General features: G+C 64.2%; 4 protein-coding genes across 4 annotated transcripts in view; 1 reads left to right on the forward strand and 3 right to left on the reverse strand.

Moving 5' to 3' along the window:
- NUP160 (nucleoporin 160) overlaps positions 1 to 4,613 on the reverse strand; it is a 30,677-nt gene extending 26,064 nt beyond the window's left edge. The window contains exons 1-2 of the mRNA XM_030451323.1: positions 4,405 to 4,613; positions 2,557 to 2,765 (exon numbers count right to left, since the gene is read on the reverse strand). The gene's annotated coding sequence lies outside the window, so the exon portion shown is untranslated. The remainder of the gene's footprint in view (positions 1 to 2,556; positions 2,766 to 4,404) is intronic.
- A 3,962-nt stretch (positions 4,614 to 8,575) lies between these two features.
- PLEKHG3 (pleckstrin homology and RhoGEF domain containing G3) lies at positions 8,576 to 16,662 on the forward strand. Its single transcript, XM_030451202.1, has 16 exons — positions 8,576 to 8,873; positions 9,431 to 9,531; positions 9,623 to 9,692; positions 9,779 to 9,825; positions 10,546 to 10,696; positions 11,205 to 11,339; positions 12,061 to 12,243; positions 12,705 to 12,797; positions 12,905 to 12,991; positions 13,130 to 13,163; positions 13,633 to 13,740; positions 13,843 to 13,917; positions 14,028 to 14,066; positions 14,161 to 14,168; positions 14,262 to 14,438; positions 14,954 to 16,662. The coding sequence occupies exons 1-16, from the start codon at positions 8,622 to 8,624 to the stop codon at positions 16,631 to 16,633; spliced, it is 3,240 nt and encodes a 1,079-aa protein (XP_030307062.1). The 5' UTR covers positions 8,576 to 8,621; the 3' UTR covers positions 16,634 to 16,662.
- Positions 16,663 to 17,565: 903 nt separating this feature from the next.
- LOC103539584 (spectrin beta chain, non-erythrocytic 1-like) lies at positions 17,566 to 23,837 on the reverse strand. Its single transcript, XM_030451201.1, has 5 exons — positions 23,728 to 23,837; positions 21,592 to 21,770; positions 19,789 to 19,962; positions 19,669 to 19,711; positions 17,566 to 18,591 (listed from the first exon to the last, which is right to left on the reverse strand). The coding sequence occupies exons 3-5, from the start codon at positions 19,920 to 19,922 to the stop codon at positions 18,427 to 18,429; spliced, it is 342 nt and encodes a 113-aa protein (XP_030307061.1). The 5' UTR covers positions 19,923 to 19,962; positions 21,592 to 21,770; positions 23,728 to 23,837; the 3' UTR covers positions 17,566 to 18,426.
- Positions 21,793 to 23,728, reverse strand: LOC115598378. The gene is made up of 2 exons (XM_030451200.1): positions 22,461 to 23,728; positions 21,793 to 22,068 (listed from the first exon to the last, which is right to left on the reverse strand). Exons 1-2 carry the CDS (start codon positions 23,337 to 23,339, stop codon positions 21,793 to 21,795), a joined length of 1,155 nt encoding a protein of 384 aa, XP_030307060.1. The 5' UTR covers positions 23,340 to 23,728.
- Positions 23,838 to 23,922: the final 85 nt, after the last annotated feature.

Genomic DNA, 23,922 nt, shown 5'->3' on the forward strand with positions numbered 1-23,922 from the left:
AAACCCCTCCTGCCTCCCTCCCTTCCCAGCCCTGAGGTCACCCCCCTGCTTCTGTCCCCTCCCAGGGCATCCCCAAATCCCTCCAGATGGGTGGGGGGCACAGAGGAAGAGAGGAGACACTGAGGCTGCCCAAAGACTGCTCAGAAACAGAGAAACGGGGAGAAAAACCCAACCCGGGACCCAAAATCCACCCCAAGGACCCAAAAACCCAACCCAGGGACCTAAAATCCAACCCAGGGACCCAAAAACCAATGTGGGGACCCAATGACCTAATCCCCAGGGACCTAAAATCCATCTCAGGGACCCAAAACCCAACCTGGGGACCCAAAACCCAACCCAGGAACCCAAAACCCAACCCAGGAACCCAAAAACCCAACCAGGGACCCAAAAACCCAACCCAGGGACCCAAAAACCCAACCCAGGGACCCAAAACCCAACCCAGGAACCCAAAAACCCAACCAGGGACCCAAAAACCCAACCCAGGAACCCAAAAACCCAACCAGGGACCCAAAAACCCAACCCAGGGACCCAAAAACCCAACCCAGGGACCCAAAACCCAATACAGGGACCCAAAAACCCAACCCAGGGACCCAAAAACCAATGTGGGGACCCAAAAACCCAAGCAGGGACCAAAAAACCCAACCCAGGGACCCAAAAACCCAACCAGGGACCAAAAAACCCAACCAGGGACCAAAAAACCCAACCAGGGACCAAAAAACCCAACCCAGGAACCCAAAACCCAATACAGGGACCCAAAAACCCAACCCAGGGACCCAAAACCCAATACAGGGACCCAAAAACCCAACCCAGGGACCCAAAAACCAATGTGGGGACCCAAAAACCCAAGCAGGGACCAAAAAACCCAACCCAGGGACCCAAAAACCCAACCAGGGACCAAAAAACCCAACCAGGGACCAAAAAACCCAACCAGGGACCCAAAAACCCAACCAGGGACCTAAAAATCCAGCCCAGGGACCCAAAAACCCAACCAGGGACCCCAAAAACCCAACCAGGGACCTAAAAATCCAGCCCAGGGACCCAAAAACCCAACCCAAAACGTGGCTGCTGGGGTGGGAATGAACTCTGTCCCAGCCAGAAGTGAGTGTTGCTGCCAAAAGTCCCTGTCCTGACCCAAACTGATTTTGTCACAGCCCAAACTGATCTGATCCTGGCTCTGAACACCCCTGTTCTGCTCAAACATCACCAAATTGCTCATGTCACAACCAAACTGACCCTATCACGACCCAAACTGACCCCAAATGACCTAATCACAACCCAAACTGATCCAAACTGACCCTATCACAACCCAAACCAACCCCACCATGACCCTGACTGCCCCAAACCAGCCCTATCACAACCCAAACTGACCCTATCATCACCCAGACTGACCCAGACTGACCTTATCACAACCTAAACTGACCCAAACTGCCCCAAACCAACCCTGTCATGACCCAAACTGACCCTATCATGACCCAAACCAACCCTATCACAACCCAAACTGATCCAGACCCCATCATGATCCAAACTACCCCTTTCACAACCCAAACTGACCCAAACCAAACCCATTCACGACCCAAACTGATCCTATCATGACCCAGACTGACCATATCACAACCTAAACTGCCCCAAACTGACCCAAACCAGCCCTATCATGACCCAAACTGACCCTATCACAACCCAAACTGACCCCATCATGACCCAGACTGACCCAAACTGCCCCAAACCAGCCTTATCACAACCCAAACTGACCCTATCATCACCCAGACTGACCCTATCACAACCTAAACTGACCCAAACCAACCCTGTCATGTCCCAAACTGACCCTATCACAACCCAAACCAACCCTATCACGACCCAAACTGATCCAAACAGACCCCATCACGACCCAAACTGACCCTATCACAACCTAAACTGCCCCAAACTGCCCCATCACAACCTAAACCAACCCTATCATGACCCTTACTGACCCAAACTTACCCTATCACAACCCAAACTGCCCCAAACCAACCCTATCATGACCCAAACTGATCCAAACAGACCCTATCATGACCCAAACTGACCCTATCACAACCCAAACTGACCCAAACTGCCCCAAACCAGCCCTATCACAACCTAAACCAACCCTATCATGACCCTTACTGACCCAAACTTACCCTATCACAACCCAAACTGACCCAAACCAACCCTATCATGACCCAAACTGACCCTATCACTATCTAAACTGCCCCAAACCAACCCTATCACGACCCAAACCAACCCTATCACGACCCAAACCAACCCTATCACGACCCAAACTGATCCAAACAGACCCTATCATGACCCAGACTGACCCAAACTAACCCTATCATGACCCAAACCAACCCTATCATGACCCAAACTGACCCTATCACAACCCAAACTCACCCCTCGTGACCCAGACTGACCCAATCTGACCCAAACATCCCCTCTCTCCCCAAACTCAGCTGTGGGACCCTCAGGGCCACCCCAGGGATCCCAAGGGGCAGGGGGCTGGGTGTGGGTGGGTGTGGGGGGTGTGGGTGCCCCCCTGGTGCTCACCCCCTGTAGGTTCGTGCAGGGTGGGCAGGAAGAGGCGGTGGAGGCTCTGCCTGGTGAGCAGGAGCAGAACAGGTGGTTCTGGAGCTCACAGAAACTGGACCCCCCCAGGCAGGAGGGGCAGCCCCTGGATGCGGAGCCTCACGGCGTTGTTGAGGAGGTTCAGATCCAGGGATTCCTCCACCAGCTCCACGGTGTCCCCAGAGCTGGTCCTGAGGACAGAGGACAAGGGCAGGGCTGAGGATTCTGCTCCCCAAATCCCTTTGTTCCCCTCGTCCAAAACACCCCCCCAACTCCAGCCCCTTCCCCTCCATCCCCCCTCAACCCCCACATCCCCCCCTCCCCAAACTCCTCTCCCCAGTCCCCATTTCCCAGGCCCCGTCCCCAAATTCCTCTCCCAAATTCCTCTCTCATCAAATTCGCACTCCCAAACCTCCTCCATTCTCCTTTTCCCTAAAGCCCCCTCCCCAAATTCCTCCCCCACTCTCCTCTTCCCCAAATTCCTCTTCCATTCCCCTTCTCCCTAAATTCCTCTCCCATTCCCCTCTTCCCTAAAGCCCCCTCCCCAAATTCCCTCCTCCCTAACCTCTTCTCCCACTCCCCCCTCCCCAAATTCCTCTCCCATTCTCCTCCTCCTAAAGCCCCCTCCTCAAATTCCCTCCTCCCTGAACTCCCCTCCTCCCTGAACTCCCCTCCCATTCCCCCTTCCCCACATTCCTCTCCCCTTCCCCAAATCCCTCCCCCACTGTCCTCTTCCCCAAAGTCCTCTCCCATTCTCCTTCTTCCCAAATTCCTCTCTCATTCCCCTCTTCCCTGAAGCCCCCTCCCCAAACTCCCTCCTCCCTAAACTCCTCCCATTCCCCCTCCCCAAATTCCTGCCCCATTCCCCTCTCACCGAATTCCACTCCCCAAACTCTTCTCCCATTCTCCTTTTCCCTAAAGCCCCCTCCCCAAATTCCTCCCCCACTCCCCTCTCCCCCGAATTCCTCTTCCATTCCCCTCCTCCCCAAATTCCTCTCCCATTCTCCTCCCTCCTAAAGCCCCCTCCTCAAATTCCCTCCTCCCTAACCTCCTCTCCCACTCCCCCCTCCCCAAATTCCTCTCCCATTCTCCTCCTCCTAAAGCCCCCTCCTCAAATTCCCTCCTCCCTGAACTCCCCTCCCATTCCCCCTTCCCCACATTCCTCTCCCCTTCCCAAAATCCCTCCCCCACTCCCCTCTTCCCCAAAGTCCTCTCCCATTCTCCTTCTTCCCAAATTCCTCATTCCCCTCTTCCCTGAAGCCCCCTCCCCAAACTCCCTCCTCCCTAAACTCCTCCCATTCCCCCTCCCCAAATTCCTGCCCCATTCCCCTCTCATCGAATTCCACTCCCCAAACTCTTCTCCCATTCTCCTTTTCCCTAAAGCCCCCTCCCCAAATTCCTCCCCCACTCTCCTCTTCCCCAAATTCCTCTTCCATTCTCCTTCTCCCCAAATTCCTCATTCCCCTCTTTCCTTAAGCCCCCTCCCCAAATTTCCTCCTCCCTAAATTCCTCTCCCATTCTCCTCCCTCCTAAAGCCCCCTCCTCAAATTCCCTCCTCCCTAACCTCCTCTCCCACTCCCCCTCCCCAAATTCCTCTCCCCCTCCCCAAATTCCTGCCCCATTCCCCTCTCATCAAATTCCACTCCCCAAACTCTTGTCCCATTCCCTTCTTCCCTAAAGCTCCCTCCCCAAATTCCTCTCCCATTCTCCTCTTCCCTCAAGCCCCCTCCCTAAACCCTTCTCCCCCTCCCCACATCCCTCTCCCCAGACGCCCCTTCCCCCCTCCCCAGCCTCCCCCATCCCCTCTCCTCCCTCAGCCCCTCCACTCACCACCTCACGAAGCGGTTCCTCGTCACCGCCGTGAGCTGCGCGCTCTCCTGGTAACAAAACCCGCCCGCGCTATCCCCATACCGACCCGCGGGGAGCGGAGCCGTTCCCGGAGGGGTAAAAACGATTTCCCGAAGGCGTCGGGGTGAGGCCCGAGGCGGGGCGGGCAGCTCCAGGCAGCTCCGCTCACACAGCCCCGCCGCCATCTTGCCCCGGACCCCTTCCCGCCGCCCGCGCGGGGCATGACGGGAAGGGAGGGGCGGGGAGAGGGGCGGGAGGGGCAGAGCGCCCCCTGGCGGGCGGGAGGGCCAGGGGGGCAAAAGGGGGAGGGGGGGGAGAGGGGAGGGGGAGGAGATGGGGAGGGGGAGATGGGGGGGGGAGATGGGGGGGCGATGGGGAGGGGGAGATGGGGAGGGGGATATGGGGAAAGGGATACGGGGAAGGGGATATGGGGAGGGGGATATGGGGAAGGGGATTTGGGGAAGGGGATATGGGGAGGGGGATATGGGGGAAATTTGGGGAGAGGGGCTTTGGGAGGCATTTGGGGAGGGGAATTTGGGAAAGGGGATATGAAGAAGGGGATATGGGGAGGGGATTTGGGGAAGGGGATTTGGGGAAGGGGATTCGGCGAGGGGGGGTTTGGGGGGGGTTTGGGGAGGGAGATATGGGGAGGGGGATTTGGGGAGGGGGGGTTTGTGAGGGATTTGGGGAGGGGAATTTGGGGAAGGGGATACGGGGAAGGGGATATGGGGAAGTGGATATGGGGAGGGGAATTTGGGGAGGAGGTCTTTGGGAGGGATTTGGGGAGGGGAATTTGGGGAAGGGAATATGGGGAAGGGAATATGGGGAGGGAGATTTGGGGAGAGGGGGATTTGGGGAGGGGGATTTGGAGCAGAGAGGGGAAGGGGGAATTTGGGGAAGGGGATTTGAGGAGAGGGGATGCGGGGAAGGGTTTGGGGGGGGATTTGGGGAGGGGATATGGGAGGGGGGATATGGGGAGAGGAGAAGGGGAGGGGGAGCTTGGGGAGGGGATTGGGGGGATTTAGGGGAGGGGGATTTGGGGAGAGGGGAAAGAAATCTGGGGAGGGGGTTTGGGCAGGGGGGGTCTGGAGGAGCAGCAGCCGCCCCTGTCCCGTGGCATCAGCTCTGGGGGGGGATGTGGGGGGGGGATGGGATCCCCTGGCCCGGCCGCACCCCCACAGCCCGGTTCCGAACAATTGGGTCTTTGAGGCAGAGCCGGCGGCACGAGGCGCCCGGGGCAGAAGGGGCAGAATGGGCCCATTCTGGGCCGGCAGGTGCTGGGGGGGGGGTTGGGGCTCCCCGGGTGCTGGGGATGGCAGAGGGACCCTGGGGGGGCGGGACCCCCCCCTGGGTGAGCCCGGGGACCTTACTGGGTCAGAACCGGGACACACTGGGACCGTACCAGCACCATACTGGGACGTGGGATGGGACCACACCAGAACAGAACCGGGGCCGTACTGGGACCGTACTGGAGGTTTATTGGGGCTGTATTGGGTCAGTACCAGGACACACGGTACCAGCACCATACCGAGACCGGGTCAGTACCGCGTACTGGCACCATGTTGGTACCTTACTGGCACCACACCAGGACAGTACTGGGATCTAACTGGGTTCCTATTGGGATGACACCGGTACAGCACCGACACCGGGTCAGCACCCGGGACCACACCAGAACAGGATCGGGACATCCCGGGACCAAACCGGGGCAGTAGCGGGACCGTACCAGAACCGTGCCCGGGACGGCGCGCACAGATCTGTTGCGGTCCCGCTCCGCTGCCGTGACCCGGGACCGCTCCGGTACCGCTCCGTGGCCGTGTCCCGGGGCGCGGGTGGGGTGTGTGGCGGTACCGGCCCAGCCCGTCCCGGGCGGGGCAGCCGCAGTCCCCGCCCCCGGGGCTCTCCCGCCGCTTCCTGCGGGCACGGGATCGCGCTCGGGCCGGGGCGGCGGCGGCGCGGGGTGAGTCCGGTTCGGGATGGGTTCGGTTCGGGGTAGATCCGGTTGGGGATGGATCCGGTTCGAGGGAGCCGGCGGGAACGGGACCCGGGGTCCCCCCTGGAGAGGGAACCGGGCAGAGGGGGGATGGGGGTGGCACCCCCAGGGTGTGGGTCCCGGTGGGGCGGGAGCTGTGGGTCCCGGGGGTGTCCCCGGGGGGGTGGGTGCCGGGGGGTGGGGGTCCCTGCATCCCCCTGGGGCAGGATCCGTGGGTCCCGGCGGGACACGAGCTGTGGGTCTCAGGGTGCTGAGTTTGGGATTTTTGTGGGGCAGGAGCCGGGGGTCCCGGTGGGGCCGAGCTGGGGGTCCCAGAGTGCCCAGAACCGGGGGGCCCAGTGGGGCAGGGCTGGGGGTGCTGGCAGAGCCCCGGGGCCAGCAGCCGTGGGGCCGGTGGGGTCCCCTTGGCCAGCGTGGGGGTTGGGGACGAGGTCTGTGCCCCACGGGGTGACCCCCAAGCTGGGGACCCATCCCCGCAGTGGGGAGGGGGGTGCCCTGTGCCCCTCCGGCTTTTGGCACCGATGTCCCCAAGCTGGTGGCCTGGGGGTGACCACCTGCGGTCCCCAGCGGTGGCCGTGCCAGCCGGGGCCGGGAGCGCTGGCGGGGGCAGCTGGAGCTTGGAAAACTCTTGGAAAAAAAAAAAAAAAAAGGCCTGAAAGACCAAAAAAACACAAAAAAACAACAAAAAACCGAACCCAAAACCAACAAAAAAACCTCAACCACCCAGGACCCGCCTCCCGGCCCGGCCCTGCTCCCGCCTGGCTGCTCGGCCACCCGCCCAGCCTGCTGGCACCTTGGGGACATGGCCACCAACCAGCCCTGCCACCCCCCCTGCCAACCCCCCCCCGCCACCCCCGGCTCCTAAATCTTCATCCCCACCCAGGGAGGGAGAAACCCCCCCTGCCCCCCGGGATGATCATCGCCTGCCTCAGTTTCCCCACGCTGAGCTGGGGAGCTGGCATTGTGCCACCCTGGGTGGCGAGGGGGGGTTTGTCCCCATCCTGGGGGGGCTCCAGCCACCCCCCAAAGTCCCACCAGGGCTGAAGGTCATCTTGGGGACTCTAGGTGAGGACACCGCGGTGGCACTGGGAGGGATTTGGGGGGGGGGTGTAAGAGGATAAACCCCCCCCCCTGCTCGTGGCCGGTGGTGGCCAAGGTGGCCGCCGTCCCGGTGACGTGGGGCTGGCACCGTAATCCCGGCGCGCTTGAGCGGATTAGGACAGCCCGGGGGTGGCCTTTGGTGGCCGCAAATCCCCCGGGGTGGACATCACGCGGGGGACACGCCACGGGGGTGGCCGTGCCCCTGTGTCCCCCCCCCCCCAATGCCACCCAGGTGTCCCTTGGTGGCCCCCACGTTGTGTCCGGGGGTCGCGGTCTCCGTGGGGTCCCTCCGGGGGGTGGGTCCGTGGCTCAATCCGGGTTGTCCCACGGGGGTGGCACACGGGGACGCGGGTGTGGGGTCACCACGGGTGGGGGGGGGCCGTGGGGCGGCCATGCGGCACGGCGGGGAGGAGGAGCTGGCGGCAACCGGCCCGACCGGTTCGGTGCCGGCACCCCCGGAGCCGGGGGGCTCGGGTGGCCCCACCGGGGGCTGCACGTGGCTCGCTTGAAGGTCACCGTCCCCGTGGCCACCTGCCCGCCCAGGTGACCGTGTCGGGCCACCAAACCCTCCCTTAAGGCTACAACGCACCGTGGCGGCCACCGCCTGGCTTTTGGGGTGGCCCCCGAGGGGGTTTGGTGGCACCGAGCGTGTTCTGGTGACACGGGAGGATCCCGGTGGCTTTTTTTTTGGGGACACACACACACACGCACACTCAATCAGTGTCACCCTGGGTCCGGAAGGGTGGGTGGGTGGGTGGGTGGGTGCTGAGGTGTCCCCTGGGTGCGGCGGTGACGCATGAGCCCGGCACGGTCCCACCAAGCCACCTCCCCCTCCCTGCTCTTTGGATGAACCCCCCCCAAAAATTTACCCTCCTCCCTGGGTTGTGCAAACCCCCCCCCGGCCTCTCCACCCCCGGGGGGTCGGGGGTCGCTGGGACCCCTCCCCACCCAGAGTTTGCCCATCGGCTCCACCCTTAGTGGGGAGGAGGGGGGGTAAACCCACCTTGCCCCCAAACGCTGCGTGGGTGCCGTGTGGGGGGGTCAGCACCCACTAATCACACCCCGTTGCCCCTTCCCCAGCCCTCCCCCCCCCCCCCGGTACCGGGGGATGCCGGTACCAGCCTGCCCGCAGCGCCCGGTGCCGGAACCCGGCAGCACCATGGAGGAGCCCTTGGGTGAGGGGCTTCGCAACAGCAACAACAACGCTTCCCCGGGGGGCTGGGGGGGTGCCCGGGCTGGGGGGCACCCATTGGCACCTTTTGGGGGTCCCGGACCCCAACCCAGTTACCTGGGCCGGGTGGTGCTGGAGATCGTGGAGTCGGAGAGAACCTATGCCCGGGACCTGCGCAGCATCGTGGAGGTGGGGGCCGGGGGGGGGTGGAGACCCCCGAGGGGTTGGGGGGGGACTGGGGAGGGGGGGCCTGATGGGGAAGGGGACGGGAGACTGGGGGTCCCAGATGGGGGATGGGGAGGGGGGGACTGGGAATGGGGGTACCAGGGGGTGGTGGTGGGGGGACGACTGGGAATGGGGGTCCTAGAGGGTGGTGCTGGGGAGGGGGCTCCTGGTGGGTGCTGGGGATGGGGGAGCTGTGAATAGGGACTGGGGGGGCTTAGAGGGTGCTGGGGGTAGGGGACTGGGGGTCCCAGGAGGAGCTGGTGCTGGGGGGACTGGTGCTGGGGCTCTTGAGGGGTTTTGGGGTTGGGGGTCTGGGGGTGGGGGTTTGGGGGGTGCTGAGGGGGCTGGGGGTCCTGGTAGGGGCTGGGGAGGAGGGAACTGGGGCTGGAGAAACAGGATGGGGCCTGGAGTTCCCATGGGGTGCTGGGGGGCTGGGGAGGGACATCAGCCACCCGTGGGAGGGGGGACAGTTGTTTTTCGGGGTGGGGGGTGCCCTGATGTCCCCCCCCGGGTGCTCCCAGGGCTACTTGGGCAAAATCATCGACGCGGAGGAGCCGGTGCTGCGGCCCGAGCAGGTCAGTGCCCTCTTTGGGAACATCGAGGACATCTACGAGCTCAGCAGGTGGGTGTCACCTGGGGGGGGGCACACACATACACGGGCACGTGCACACACCTGGCTGGTGTCACCCTGTCCCCTCTCTGTCCTCCCCCAGCACCCTGCTGCAGAACCTGGAGAGCTGTGCCAGCGACCCGGTGGCGGTGGCCGTCTGCTTTGTCACCAGGGTAAGGATGGGGACACTGGGGGGGCACACGTGGGGGGTGGGGGTGTGACTCGGGGTCTCATTGCCACCTCTCCCCCCCTCTTGCAGAGTCAGGAGTTTGCCATTTACACCCAGTACTGCAACAACTACCCCAGGTGAGGGGGACACGGGCAGGGGGGGGACAGAGGTGGGGATGGGGGGGGCAGGGGGTGGCAGGGGGGGGACAGAGGTGGCAGGGGAGGGCAGGGGGTCACAGGGTGGCAGGGGGGGGACAGGGGGTGGCAGAGATGGGCAGGGGATGGTCGAGAGTGGCAGGGGGTGGAAGGGGTGACAGGGGTCAGCATGGGTGAGCAGGGGGGTGGCATGTGGTCACAGGGGGTGGGCAGGGGGTGACAGAGGGGCACAGGAGGGGGACAGTGGGTGGCAGAGGGTACTGGGGGTGGGCAGAGGATGCAGGGGATGGGCAGGGGGTGGTCACAGAGGGTGGACAGGAGTGACAGGGGGGTGGAAAGGGTGACAGGTGTCAGCATGGGTGGGCAGGGGGTGGCAGAGGATGGGCAGGGGATGGCAGAGGGTCACAGGAGGGGGGCAGTGGGTGGCAGAGGGTACCGGGGGTGGGCAGAGGGTATGCAGGGTATGGGCAGGAGGGGTCACAGAGGGTGGGCAGGGTTGGACAGGGGATGTGACAGGAGTAGCAGGGGGTAGAAGGGGTGACAGGGGTCAGCATGGGTGGGCAGGGGGTGGCAGAGGGTATGCAGGGGATGGGCAGGGGAGTTTCAGGGGGTGGGCAGGGGGTGTGACAGGAGTGTCAGGGGGTGTCAGGGGTGGTCAGGGGGTGTGAGGGTGGTCAGGGGGTGTGACAGGTCCCTGCCCAGCTCGGTGGCAGCTCTGTCCGAGTGCATGCGGAGCAAGGCGCAGGCGCGGTTCCTGCGGCAGTGCCAGGAGGGGCTGAGGCACTCCCTGCCCCTGGGGGCTTACCTGCTGAAACCTGTCCAGAGGGTCCTCAAGTACCACCTCCTGCTCCAGGTCAGACCCTGCTGCCACCCGGCACTGCTGGGGTGACACTGGCACGGCCACCGGTCCCTGGCACGGCTCTGTCCCCTGCCCTGGCACTGCACTGTCACCTGGCAGGGCACAGCCACCCTTCCATGGCACAGCAGTGTCCCCTTCCCTGGCACAGCCACTCTTCCATGGCATGGCCACCCTTCCCTGGCAGAACCATGTCCCCTGGCATGGCACAGCCACCCTTCCAAGGGACAGCAGTGTCCCCTTCCCTGGCACAGCCACCCCTCCATGGCATGGCCACCCTTCCCTGGTAGAACCATGTCCCCTGGCATGGCACAGCCATCCTTCCAAGGGACAGCAGTGTCACTTGGCATAGCAGAGGCAGCTGTCATGGCACAGCCACTGTCCCCTGGCATGGCACAGCCACCCTTCCATAACCCTTCTGTGTCACCTGCCATGGCACAGCAGTGTCCCCTGGCACAGCCACGCCATCCCCCAGCCCCTTTGTCCCCCTGTCCCTCCCGGGCAGGAGATCTCCAAGCACTTTGAGCACAAATCAGGGGAGGACTACGAGGTGGTGCTGGAGGCCATCGACACCATGACCTGTGTGGCCTGGTGCATCAACGACATGAAACGCAAACACGAGCACGCCATCCGCCAGCAGGTCAGGGGGGGTGGCACGGGGGGACAGTGGGGCACAAGAGGGGGGCAGGGAAGGGCAGGGGTCAGAAGGTGGCAGAGGGTGGGCAAGAGATGGCATTGGGTCACAGGATGCAGGCGTGGGTGGGTGTGGGTGGCAGGAGTGGTCAGGGGGTGGGCAGAGGGTGGGAGAGGTGGGAAGGGGTGGCAGAGGGGGGGCAGTGGGTGGGCAGGAGGTGGCACAGGGTGGCAGAGGGGGGTATAGGTGGCAGGAGTGGGCAGGGGGTGGCATTGGGTCACAGGAGGTGGACAGGGGGTGGCAGAGGTGGGCAGGGGGTGTTAGGGTGGGCAGGGGGTGGCATTGGGTCACAGGAGATGGGCAGGAGGGGCAGAGGGGGACAATGGGTGGGCAGGAGGTGGCATGGGGTGGCAGAGGTGGGTATAGGTGACAGGAGTGGGCAGGGGGTGGCATCGGGTCACAAGAGGTGGGCAGGGGTGGGCAGGGGGTGGCAGGGTGGGCAATGGGTGGGCAGGGTGTGACAGAGATGTGCAGGGGGTGGCAGGGTGGGCAATGGGTGGGCAGGGGGTAGCAGGGGGTGGCAGGGTGGGCAGGGGGTGTTAGAAGGTGGCCACGGGTGGGTAGGAGGTCCCAGGGGTGGGTGACACAGTGGGCTGGGGGGGGTGTGGGGTGTGACAGCAGGGTGGGGGTGGCACTGCCACTCTCCCCCTGTCCCTTTGGGGTTCAGGAGATCCAATCCCTGCTGCTGGGCTGGAAGGGCCCAGACCTGACGAGTTACGGGGAGCTGGTGCTGGAGGGGAGGTTCCGAGCCCAGCGGGTCCGGCACGAGCGGGTGCTCTTCCTCTTTGACAAAACCCTCCTCATCACCAGGCCCCGTGGGGAGCACTACGTCTACAAGAGCCACATCCCCGTGGGTCCTGGGGACGGGGGGCTGGGGAGGGGGGGCAGGGGGTCCGGGGGGCTCAGGGGGTGCTGGGGAACAGGTGGGTGCTGGGGAGGAGGGCCAGGGGCTTTGGGGGTCCCAAGGATGGGGGCACAGGGGGTGCTGGGGATGGGGGTCAGGGTCCTAGGAAGGGGTGGGGGTCTGGGGTCCCAGGGGGTGCTGGGGATGGGGGGTGCCAGGGAAAGGGGATGGGGGTCCCAAGGATAGGGGTGCTAAGGATGGGGATGAGGGTCCCAAGGATGGGGGTGCCAGGGGGTGCTGGGGCTGGAGGTCCCATGGATGGGGTGCTAGGGATTAGGGGTTCTGGGGATGGGGGTCCTAGGGATGGGGGTCCCAAGGATGGGGGTGTCAGGGGCTGGGGATGCTGGGGATGGGGGTCCTGGGTCTGTGTCTGGGGGTGCTGTGATGCTGACCCCCCCTCCCCACAGTGCTCCTCCCTGATGCTGATCGAGAGCACCCGGGACTCTCTCTGCTTCAGCCTTGCTCACTACAAGCACGGGAAGCAGCAGCACAACCTGCAGGTGGGGTGACCCAGGGGACAGCACCCAAGGGACCTCCCCCCTCTTCCCTTTTCCCTTGCCCAAACCCCCCCAACACCCCCCCCACCCCAATTCTTTGTGTCCCCCAGGCCAGGAACGTGGAGGAGAAGCGGATCTGGACCCACCACATCAAGAGGCTGATCCTGGAGAACCACCACGCCATTGTCCCCCAGAAGGTGAGGACAGAGCTGGGGACACACACGCAGACCCCCTGCTGGCACCGTGCCCCCCACCCCCACAAAGTGAGGAGGGGGAGGGGGTGGTTGCACCCCAGCTTCAGCCCTTTCCATCTCTCTCCATCCTTCCCCCCCCAGGCTAAAGAAGCCATCCTGGAGATGGATTTGTTCTGTGAGTGACACCAGCACCTCGCCCTCCTCTGTCCCTCTGGTGTCCCCCAATGTCACCCCTGTCCCTCTGGTGTCCCCCAGTGTCATCCCCTGACCCCCAGTGTCCCCCAGTGTCATCCCCTGTGCCCCCACGTCCCCCCTGTGTCCCCCCCTGTGCCTCCTCTGTCTTCCAGTGTCACCCCCTGTGCTACCCCGTGTCACCCCCTGTCCCCCCGGTGTCCCACAGTATCACCCCTGTTCCCCCAGGCCCCCCCCTGTGCCCCTGGTGTCCCCCAGTGTAACACCCAGTGTCACCCCTGTGCCCCTGGTGTCCCCCAGTGTCACCCCCAGTGTCCCCCCTGTGTCCTTGGTGTCCCCCAGTGTCCCCCCTGTGCCCTTGGCGTTCCCCAGTGTCACCCCTTGTCCCCCTCGTGTACCCTGGTGTTACCCCCTGTCCCCCAGTGTCCCCCCATGTCCCCGGTGTCCCCCAGTGTCACCCCTGTCCCCCCAGACCCCCCCCCGCCTGCCCCGCTGCAGCCCCGAGCGCCTGAAGAAGAGTTGGTCCTGCCAGCCCCTGCCCCTGCCCCGACGCCAATCCGGTGAGACCCCCGGGGTCCCCAACCCCCCCCTGGGGTCCCCAACCCCCCCTGGGGTCAGCAGGTACCCAGGGACAGCCCTGATGGGTGGCTTTGTCCCCACAGAACCCTTCCAGCACCAGGAGCAGGAGCAGGCGGTGCCCGAGCGGGTGCAGGGACCCCCGGGACGCAGGCAGTCGGGTGAGGACCCTGGGGGAGGGGGATTTGGGGAGGGGGCTCTGGGGACGAGTGGGGGGACATGGGGACAATGCCACCCTCACCTCGTTTCCAAGCCTGCCTTCTCCCTGCAGAGCCTGCCAAGCAGATCCTGCGGCAACTGGGCCAGCAAGGTGGGCAACCAGCACTGGGAGGGGGTGTGGGAGGGTTTGGGGGAGTATTTTGGGGTGTTCCCCTAATTTCCCCTTTTCTCTTCCCCACTGGCAGGGCTAAAGGTAAGAGTGGGGTGCAGGGGACTGGGGGTGCCCCCCACCCTTGGGGTGCAGCTTGCCAGGGGGGTGCTGAGCCCGGTGCTGCCCCCCGAGCAGCACGCTGGCAGTGAGGGGATTCTCCTGGAAATGGAGGGGACCCCCCAGCACCCCAGAGCCTGGCCAGAGCCTGGGGACACAGTGGAGGAGGAGGAGGAGGAGGAAGCAAGGGACAAGGAGAACCAGGAGGAGCTGCCAGGGACTGGGGAGCAGCTGCTGGAACCTCAGGAGGAGCAGGTACCCACCCACCCCCTTGGGGGGGCACCCACTGTGGGGGGGTCCCAAGACACCCCAGATTCTTCCTGGGCATCCCATATTGTTCCTAGGGCACCCCACATTACTCTTGGGCACCCTGTAACATTCCAGGGTACCCTACACCCCTCCAGGGGCACCCCAGATTACTCCTAGGGCACCCCACATCACTCTTGGGCACCCCCTGTTATTTCCAGAGCACCCCCTATTACTACTGGGACACCTCATGTTGTTCTAGGACACCCCATATTATTCCTACACCACCCCACATCACTCTTGGCCACCCTGTAACATTCCCAGGGTACCCCACACCCCTCCAGGGGCACCCCAGATTACTCCTAGGGCACCCCAGATCACTCTTGAGCACCCTCTATGACCCCATAGGACACCCCATATTATTCCCAGAGCACCCCACACTCCTCCAGGCTACCCCACACTCCTCCAGGGGCACCCCACATTACTCCCAGCACCCCCTAACCCCCTCCTTTTCCCTCCTTCAGGTTGGGGGGCACCCACCAGTTCCAGGGGGTCCCAAGCGCCCCAGCAGCTGGGGCCCAGGGAGCTGTGAGAAGGTCAGTGCCACCCCCCAGCCCCACCCGGGGGGTCCCCAAGGACTCACCCCATACCCACCCAGCCCTCCCCATGCCGGCCAGCACCCCGAGGGGTTGGGGGGACCCCAAACCCCCTCCTCGTCAGGGCCGGGGGGCAGCCAGGGGGAAGCGGAGCGGGGTGGGGAGGAATTCCAGGGGCTGAGCAGCGAGGAGGAGGAAGAGGAGGAGGAGGAGGAGGAGGAAGATGAAGATGAAGGAGAGAGGGGCAGCATTTTGCCCCCCTCGGTGCTGGACCAAGCCAGCGTCATCGCCCAGAGGTTCGGGGGGGGGGGCACCTTCTCCCGCCGCAGCTCCTTGGCCCCGGGCAGCCGCAGCGGCAGCGCCCTCAGCCTGGACGGGGCGGGACCCCCGGGGGATACCGGAGGGGAAGGGTCCCGAAGCTCCGTCCCTTCCCCCGAACCGGTGGCCGGAACCCGTCGGGAATCCCTGCTCTCCAACCGGGACCGTTTGCTGCTGGAGAAGATCAGAAGCTACTACGGCCACGCCGAGCACCGCGACGCCGCCTTCAGCGTCCGCCGCCGGGAGAGCCTCAGCTTCATCCCCAAGGGCTTGGTCAGGAGCAACATCTGCCGCCTCAACGGGCTGCCCCGGCCCCCCACCGGCCCCCAGCCCACCCCACGGCCACCCCACGGGGGGCCCGAAGCATCCCCGGAGGAGGAACCCTGCCGGGAGAACGGGCTGCAGCCCCCCGAGCCCCTCCTCATCCTGGAGGATGAGGATTTGGGGCCACAACCACCAGTGGGGTCACCACCACCACCAGTGGGGTCACCGCCACCACCAGTGGGGTCACCACCATCAGCAGGGTCACCACCATCAGCGGGGCCACCCCCGGGGGTGCTGCTGACCCCCCCGCCCCCCTGCAGCACCAAGGTGTACCAGCTGGCCCGCCAGTACAGCCTCCGCATCAAGAGTCGCCGCGCCGGCACCCGTCGGTCACCGCCACCCCCCCTGGAGGTCCCCGACCCCTGTGTCACCGCCACTGCCACCGCCACCACCCCCCCCGCGGTGACCCTGCCACCGGACGGGGGGCTGGCAGCATCCCCCGCCCCACGCAGCCCTCCCAGCCCCGAACCCTTCACCTGGCCCGACGTCCGGGAGCTCCGAGCCCGGTTTGGCGGCCCGAGGCCACCGGCGGTGACCCGGAGCCGGTCGGCCCCCGAAGGACCGTCCCGGGACGGTCGCCCCTCCCAGAAGGAACGGGGCAGCGGGCGGAGCCGGAGCGCCGAAACCACGGGAGGGGCCGGCACCCCCCCGGCACGGCACGGCAGCGAGGGGACCCTCTGGGTGGCGGCCGAAGCCCCCCTGGGTGCCGGGCAGAGGGTGGTGGTTCTGGAGAGGTTGCCGGTGACCCCCGAACCCCAAACCTACGTTCAGATCCGCTCGCCCACCACCCGGGAGAAGATCTGCCTGAAGGCCGTGGTGGAACGCTGCAAAGCCTACCAGGCATCCGAGGAGTACCGGCAGCGCTGCCCCCCGCCCCCAGAGGGACCCCTGTCCCCACAGCCCCCCCGGCACGGCCTCGTCAGGGACCTCCGGCAGAAGTTTCAGAGCCTGGATGCTGCCAGCTAGGGGGGGACAGGGGGTGCAGGGGTGACCCGTGGGGAAGGGGCATCCTCTAGACCCCCCCCCCCAGCCTTGTCCCCTAGGAGCACCTCGTGGACAGCCCGTGGAGACCCAGGGTACTTGGGAGAAGGAGCACCCCATGGACTCACAACCTGGCCAGGAGAAGGGGCACCCAATGGACTCTCAACCTGCCCAGAAGGGGAACTCAACAGACTCCCAACCCATGTGGAAGAAGGAGCACCCAATGGGCTCCCAACCTGGTCTGGAGGAGCACCCAACAGACTCCTAACTTACCTGGAAGAAGGGGCACCCCATGGACTCCCAACCTGCCCAGAAGGGGCACCCAACAGACCCCCAACCCACGTGGAAGAAGGAGCACCCAATGGGCTCCCAACCTGGTCAGGAGGAGCACCCAACAGACTCCCAAACTACCTGGAAGAAGGGGCACCCTACAGACACCCAACCTACCTGGAAGAAGGGACATCTCATGGAGACCCAAGCTGCTTGGGAGAAGGAGCACCCAATGGACTTACAACCTGGCCAGGAGAAGGGGCACCCAACAGACCCCCAACTTACCTGGAAGAAGGGGCACCCCATAGATTCCCAACCTACCTGGAAGAAGGGACATTCCCTGGAGACCCAGCCTGGCCAGGAGAAGGGGCACCCCATGGACCTTCAACTTCCCTGGAAGTGGCACCCCATGGATACCCAACCTGCCCCGGAGCAGAGGCACCCTGTGACCCCCCCAACCTGCCCAGGAATAGGGGCACCCACGGACCCCCCAGCTCACCTGGAAGATGGGACACCTTGGGGACCCCCAACCACCTGGAAGAAGGAGCACCCGTGGCCCCCCCCAGCTCACCCAAGAAGAAGGACACCCTGTGACTCCCCCCTTCCCAGGATTAGGGTCCCCCATGGACCCCCCCTCAGCACCCATCTGGCTTTCACATCTTTATTAGAAAAACCAAACCACAAACAAAACCCCAAAGTTGACCCCAAAGTTTCTCTCTGCTCACACCACACCCCCCCTGGGGGGGCTCGGCCCGGCTGTGGGTGCAAGGAGGGGGGGTGGGGGTGTGGGTGCAGGCTCAGGGGTGGGGGGGGAGGGCGTGCATTGTCCCCCCACCCACCCACCCCGTGCCTGTGGGCCGATGCTCTTTGGTTGGTGCCCTGCAGGGACCCCCCCTCTGCACCCACCCATTGTGGGGGGGCTATGGCTTTGGGGAGGGGGAGCACCCACAGCATCCCCCTCCCCACCCCACATGGGTGCTGGGGAGGGGAAGGGGGGGTGGGGGGGCCATGCACGCGTGCAGGGGGGGTGCACCTGCGTGCAGGGACACGCGTGTGCATGCTGGGACACGTGTGTGCATGCTGGGACACGCCTGGGGGGGGCTGCATCCCACCCACTCCCCCCCTTTCCCCAACCACACCCACCCGACCCGACCCCCCCACACACTACACCCGTGTGCGTTGGGTGCACGCGTGTGGATGCGTGTGTGCGCATGGGACACGTGTGCACAGGACGTGTGTGCGCACAGGACACGTGTGTGCACACGGGACACGCGTGTACACAGGCGTGTGCGTGCCCTGGAAGGGGGAGGGGGGGCTGTATATATATAAATATAAATACAAATGTATATATATATACACGTGTGCACACACGGGGGGGCACTGTACACGTATGTGCGGGCACACGCGTGTGCTGGCTGGGCACACGTGTGACACATCCGTCCGTCTCGGTCGCGCTGGGGTGGGGGGTTGAGGGGGCTGCCTGTGTCCCCCTCCCCTCCCTGGGGGGGTTATTTCTTTTTTGGGAAGAAGCTGAAGCGTTTCTCCTTGTCCTTGCGGGGCAGGGGGGCTGCGGGGGGGCCCAGGGGCAGGGGGAGGCTCTGGGCTTTGCTGTCCCCCCCCCGGCACTCGGCGATGGCGGCGCTGAGCCCCCCCAGCCAGGCCTGCAGCTCCTCCTGTGGGCACCAGGTCACCTCGAGAGGGGGACACACACACACACACACAGGGACACCCCCACCAAAACCCTCCCACGGATACCCCAAAACCTTCCCATGGAAACCCCAAACCCCCCAGGGACACCCCAACCTCCCCCTGGTGCCACCACCCCACCTGGGTGCCAGCACCCCCTCAAAATATGTCCCCATCACACCCCTGGTCACCCCATGTCCCCTTGGGGGCACCACCAGCTTCCTACCATGTCCTCATGACACCCTTGGTGACCCCATGTCCCCATGGGCATCTCTGGTCACCCCCCCTGTCCTCATGGCACCCCTGATGACCCCGTGTCCCCTTGGGTGTCTCTGGTCACCTCCCATGTCCTCATGGCACCCCTGATGATCCCATGTCCCCTTGGGCATCTCTGGTCACCCCCCATGTCCTCATGGCATCCTTGGTGACCCTGTGTCCCCTTGGGTGTCTCTGGTCACCCCCCATGTCCTCATGTCACCCCTGATGACCCTGTGTCCCCTTGGGTGTCTCTGGTCACCCCCCATGTCCTCATGTCACCCCTGATGACCCTGTGTCCCCTTGGGTGTCTGGTCACCCCCCATCTCCTCATGGCACCCCTGGTGACCCTGTGTCCCCTTGGGTGTCTCTGGTCACCCCCTATGTCCTCATGGCACCCCTGGTGACCCCGTGTCCCCATGGGCATCTCTGGTCACCCCCCATGTCCTCATGTCACCCCTGGTGACCCCGTGTCCCCTTGGGTGTCTCTGGTCACCCCCCATGTCCTCATGGCACCCCTGATGACCCCGTGTCCCCTTGGGCATCTCTGGTCACTCCCCCCCATGTCCTGGCACCTCTGGTGACCCCATGTCCCTCGGGAATCACCAGCCCCCCCCACCACTGTGTCCCTGTGTCACCCCTGGGTGCCAGCATCTCCCTCCCATGTCCTCACAGCACCCCTGGTGACCCCAATGTCCCTTTGGGGGTGTTCACCCACCACGTCCCCGCCGGTGTCCCCTGTGAAACCCCATCCTCTTCCCTCCCCAGCCCCTCGTGTCCCCCAGCCCTGCCTTGGGGACAGCCCTCACCTCGTCCTTGCCATGGAAGAGCCACTCGCTGCCATTGCTGAGCCTGAGGACAGAGGGGAGGTGGCCGGGTGACGCCGTGGGCCACCCCGCTGTCCCCCCAGGGCCACCCCCGGGCCGTACCTGAGTTTGAAGACGTGTTTCTTCTTCTTGTAGCCCGCGGCCACCTCGCAGAGCGCATCCCGCAGCCCCAGGGGCTCCTCCCCGTGGCACGGCAGCCCCAGGGCTCGGCTCTTGGCATCCTTGAAGAAAGCCATCTGCCCCCCACGCAGGACACAGTACCGGGTGCTCCAGGACCTGTCACCAGTGTCCCCAGCACAGGGGTTGGAAGGGACCTCGAGAGGTGATGGAGCCCAACCCCCCTGCCAGGGCAGGGTCACCCACCCAGGATGGTGTCCAGGGTGGGTTGGAAGGGACCTCAAGAGGTGATGGAGCTCAACCTCCCTGCCAGGGCAGGGTCACCCAGTGTGGGGCATCCACCCAGGATGGTGTCCAGGGGGGTTGGAAGCCTCCAGAGATGGAAGGGTTGAAAAGAACCTCAAGAGGTGATGGAATCCAAGCCCCTGCCAGGGCAGGGTCACTCAGTGTGGGTCACCCACCCAGGATGGTGTCCAGGGGGGGTTGGATTGGAGAGATCAGGAGATGATGGATTCCAACCCCCCTACCAGGTTGGGTCACCCACCCAGGATGGTGTCCAGGTGGGGCTGGAAGCCTCCAGAGATGGAGGGGTTGGAAGGGACCTCCAAAGGTGATGGAGTCCAAGCCCCTGCCAGGGCAGGGTTGTCCAGTGTGGGTCACCCACCCAGGATGGTGTCCAGGGGGGTTGGAAGCCTCCAGAGATGGAGCCTCCCCCACCTCTCCGGACAGCCTGGACCAGGGCTCCCTCCCTCCCACTCCAGAGGTTTCTCCTCTCCCAGCTGTGGCCTCACAGGGCAGAGCAGAGGGGGAGCAGAACCTCTCCTGCCCTCCCAATCCCCCCCAGGATGCCACCAGGGCACGTTGCTGGTGCTCACCCTGCTGTCCCCCAGGTCCCTTTCCTCTGCCACCTCCCTCCCCAACCTCTGCTGCTCCCTGGGCTTCTCCTTGCCCAGATGGAAGACTCCTCACTCCTGAGGTCTCCCCCAACTTCTCCCCCCCAACCCCTCCAGCCCATCCCCAGCTCTCCCAGGATGGCAGCACAGCTGCTGGGCCACCCCCTCCTCCCAGCTCTGTGTCCCCACCCTCTGTCCCCTCCTCCAGGGCACTGCTGGAGATGTTGGGGAGCAGTGGTCCCACCATCCCCTCCCCAGTCCAAGAGACCCCAACCCAAACCCTCTCCCACTGCCCTCAGGACTTCTTTCCATCAACCCCTTCCCTCTCCACCTCCCTCCCCAACCACCCAGACCACAGCTCCACCAGTTCAGTGCCCGGGACCACCCCCCCGTGAGGCCACCACCTGCCCCCTGTCACCTGCCCCCTGTCACCTGCATGATCCCCCCTGGGAAGGAAGAGGGTGGGAATGACCCCCCCTCCAGGAAACAGGGGGCTGGGAACCCCCCAGCCCAAAACCAGGGTTGGGAATGAGCCCCCCCCCTGGGAAGGAAGGGGGTGGGAAGGAAGGGGGTGGGAATGATCCCTCCCTGGGGAATAAAAAGGGACAGGAGTGACCCCCTGGGAAGGAGGGGGTTGGGAGTGACCCCCATCTGCCCCCTGTCACCCTCCCCCTGTCACCCTCCCTGTCACCTGCCCCCCATCACCTGCCCTCCATCACCTGCACACTGTCACCCTCCTTGTCACCATTCCCCTGTCACCCTCCCCCTGTCACCTTCCCCCTGTCACCCTCCCTGTCACTTGCCCCCTATCACCTACCCCCTGTCACCTGCCCCATCATCTGCCCCCTGTCACCTTGTCCCTGCCCCTGTCACCTCCCCCCAGAGCCACACCTACCTGTTGGAAGCCCTTTTGGTGGCCGCCTCCAGGTCATGCTTGCGGCCCAGGTAGCCCTCCAGCTGGACGCTGGTGGCCCTGGCCGGTAAGGTGGCCACCTCCTCGGGTTCCTGTCGCGGTGGCCGCGGGCTGGGTGGCACCGGCACCGCCTCCTCCTCCTCCCCCGAGGTCCGGGTCAGCTGCCGCAAAGCAACGGCCCCGTTACACCCCCCCTGTCACCACCGAAGCCACCTCCTGAGCTCCTCCCATCCTCTGGTGACACCCCCGCGGGTGGGATGCTGGCAGCCGGGAGGTGACATTGTCCCCAAGCAGGCGGGAAATGGTCTGTGCCCGAGCAGGTGACAGTGGCCGTGTCCCCAAGGAGATAGAGGGGGGGTCTTGTCCCAAAGCAGGTGACAGTGGCCGAGCAAGCAGAGAAAGGACCTTGTCCCCAAGGAGCCAGAAGATGCCCGTGTCCCCAAGCATGCAGAGAGGACCCTGTCCCCAAGGAGCCAGAAGATGCCCGTGTCCCCAAGCATGCAGAGGGGACCCTGTCCCCAAGAAGCCAGCAGATGCCCATGTCCCTAAGCAGACAGAGGGGACCCTGTCCCCAAGCAGGTGACAGTGGTCTTGTAACCAAGCAGATAGATGGCCCCTGTCCCCAAGAAGCCAGCAGATGACCGTGTCCCCAAGCAGGCAGAGGGGACCCTGTCCCCAAAGAGCTGGCAGATGGCCCTGTCCCCAAGCAGACAGAAAGGTCCTTGTCATCAAGAAGCCAGATGTCCATGTCCCCAAGCAGGTGACAGTGGCCATGTCCCCAAGCATGCAGAGGGGACCCTGTCCCCAAGGAGCCAGAAGATGCCCATGTCCCTAAGCAGACAGAGAGGAACCTGTCCCCAAGCAGGTGACAGTGGTCTTGTAACCAAGCAGATAAGTGGACTCTGTCCCCAAGAAGCCAGCAGATGCCTGTGTCCCCAAGAAGCTGGCAGATGGCCCTGTCCCCAGGCAGGCAGAGGAGGACCTTGTCCCCAAGCAGACAGAAAAGAACTTGTCATCAAGAAGCCAGATGTCCATGTCCCCAAGCAGGCAGAGGGGACACTATCCCCAAGCAGGTGACAGTGGTCATGTAACCAAACACACAGATGGACCCTGTCCCCAAGAAGCCAGCAGATGCCCGTGTTCCCAAGCAGACAGAAGGGTCCTGTCCCCAAGCAGGTGACTTTGGCTATGTCCCCAAGTAGCCAGAAGATGCCTCTGTCCCCAAGCAGACCCCAAGAAGCCAGAAGAAGCCTGTGTCCCCAAGAAGCCAGCAGATGACTGTCCCCAAGCAGGCAGAAGCAGCAGAGGTTGGCAGTGAGCAGAGGGTGGCTGGCATGTGGGGTGACAATGTCTCCAGGGTGGCAATGCCCTGGGGGTGATGATGTCCTGAAGGGTGACAGGGTTATAGGGTGACAATGATGTCCTGGAGGGTGACAATGCCACTGGGGTGGTGATGCTCCACAGGGTGATGATGTCTGGGAGGGTGACAGTGCCCCATGGGGTGATGATGTCCCTTGGGGTGACAATGTCTTCTTGCAGGATGACAATACCCCAAGGGGTGACAATGCTCCATAGGGTGATGATGCCCCACTGGGTGACAGAGCTCCACAGGGTGACAAATCTTGCAAGATTCCCAAGTCCCATGCAGCCACAATGTCCCTTGGGGTGACAATGCCCCTTGGGGTGATGACGTCCAAGTGACGATGACACCTCAAGAGCCACTGCCACATGTGTGTCCGTGGCACCTCCTGGCGTGCTCAGACAGCTGGGTGTCCCACAGGTTCCTCTGGGGACACGGGTGGCCTCACGCACAGCAGAGGACGGTGGCCCTGATCTGCCCACCCTAGGGCAGCTCCTCCAGCTGTGGCCACTGTCCCCATCCCGGAGCCACCCATGGGTGCCAGCAGGGGGGCCTTTTTTTGGGGGGTGGGGGGTGATTCAACATTTATTCAACACAAAGCAGGGACCAGAGGGAAGGGTGAGGAGGGGTGCAGGGAGCCATCAGCATGCCAGGGTGAAGGTGACGGTCACGGGGTGCCAGCCAGGAGGTGGTGGGACATGCAGGGACACGTTTTGTGGTGCCAGGAGGAGGAGGGAAAACTAAACTGAGGGACTGACCGGCTCTGCTCCATCCGTGGTGGGGGGAGAAGTGTCCCGTGGGCTCCTCTCCTTCCTCTTCTCCTCCTCTTCCTCCTCCTCGGACCTGCAGCCGGGAGGCAGCCACCATCAGCACCCTCAAAATTCCCCACCCGGGATGAGAAATCCCTGAAAATCCCCAGAGCTCGGGGAGCAGGGGGATGGAGGTGNCTGCCC

The sequence above is a fragment of the Calypte anna genome, chromosome 5, assembly GCF_003957555.1.
Source record: "Calypte anna isolate BGI_N300 chromosome 5, bCalAnn1_v1.p, whole genome shotgun sequence".
NCBI lineage: Eukaryota > Metazoa > Chordata > Aves > Apodiformes > Trochilidae > Calypte > Calypte anna.

What these genes read in the sequence shown, in the direction of transcription:
- LOC103539584 (XM_030451201.1), bottom strand. Translation starts at nt 19,922, where the DNA reads ATGGCTTTCTTCAAGGATGCCAAGAGCCGAGCCCTGGGGCTGCCGTGC. An exon ending in AAACACGTCTTCAAACTCAG is followed by an intron (nt 19,712 to 19,788) that starts GTACGGCCCGGG and finishes CTCTGTCCTCAG; the next exon opens with GCTCAGCAATGGCAGCGAGT. An exon ending in TCTTCCATGGCAAGGACGAG is followed by an intron (nt 18,592 to 19,668) that starts GTGAGGGCTGTC and finishes TGGTGCCCACAG; the next exon opens with GAGGAGCTGCAGGCCTGGCT.
- LOC115598378 (XM_030451200.1), bottom strand. Translation starts at nt 23,339, where the DNA reads ATGTGGCAGTGGCTCTTGAGGTGTCATCGTCACTTGGACGTCATCACC. An exon ending in TGTCACCTGCTTGGGGACAG is followed by an intron (nt 22,069 to 22,460) that starts GTTCCTCTCTGT and finishes CCTTGGGGACAG; the next exon opens with GGTCCTCTCTGCATGCTTGG.
- PLEKHG3 (XM_030451202.1), top strand. Translation starts at nt 8,622, where the DNA reads ATGCCGGTACCAGCCTGCCCGCAGCGCCCGGTGCCGGAACCCGGCAGC. An exon ending in GACATCTACGAGCTCAGCAG is followed by an intron (nt 9,532 to 9,622) that starts GTGGGTGTCACC and finishes GTCCTCCCCCAG; the next exon opens with CACCCTGCTGCAGAACCTGG. An exon ending in TGGAACCTCAGGAGGAGCAG is followed by an intron (nt 14,439 to 14,953) that starts GTACCCACCCAC and finishes TCCCTCCTTCAG; the next exon opens with GTTGGGGGGCACCCACCAGT.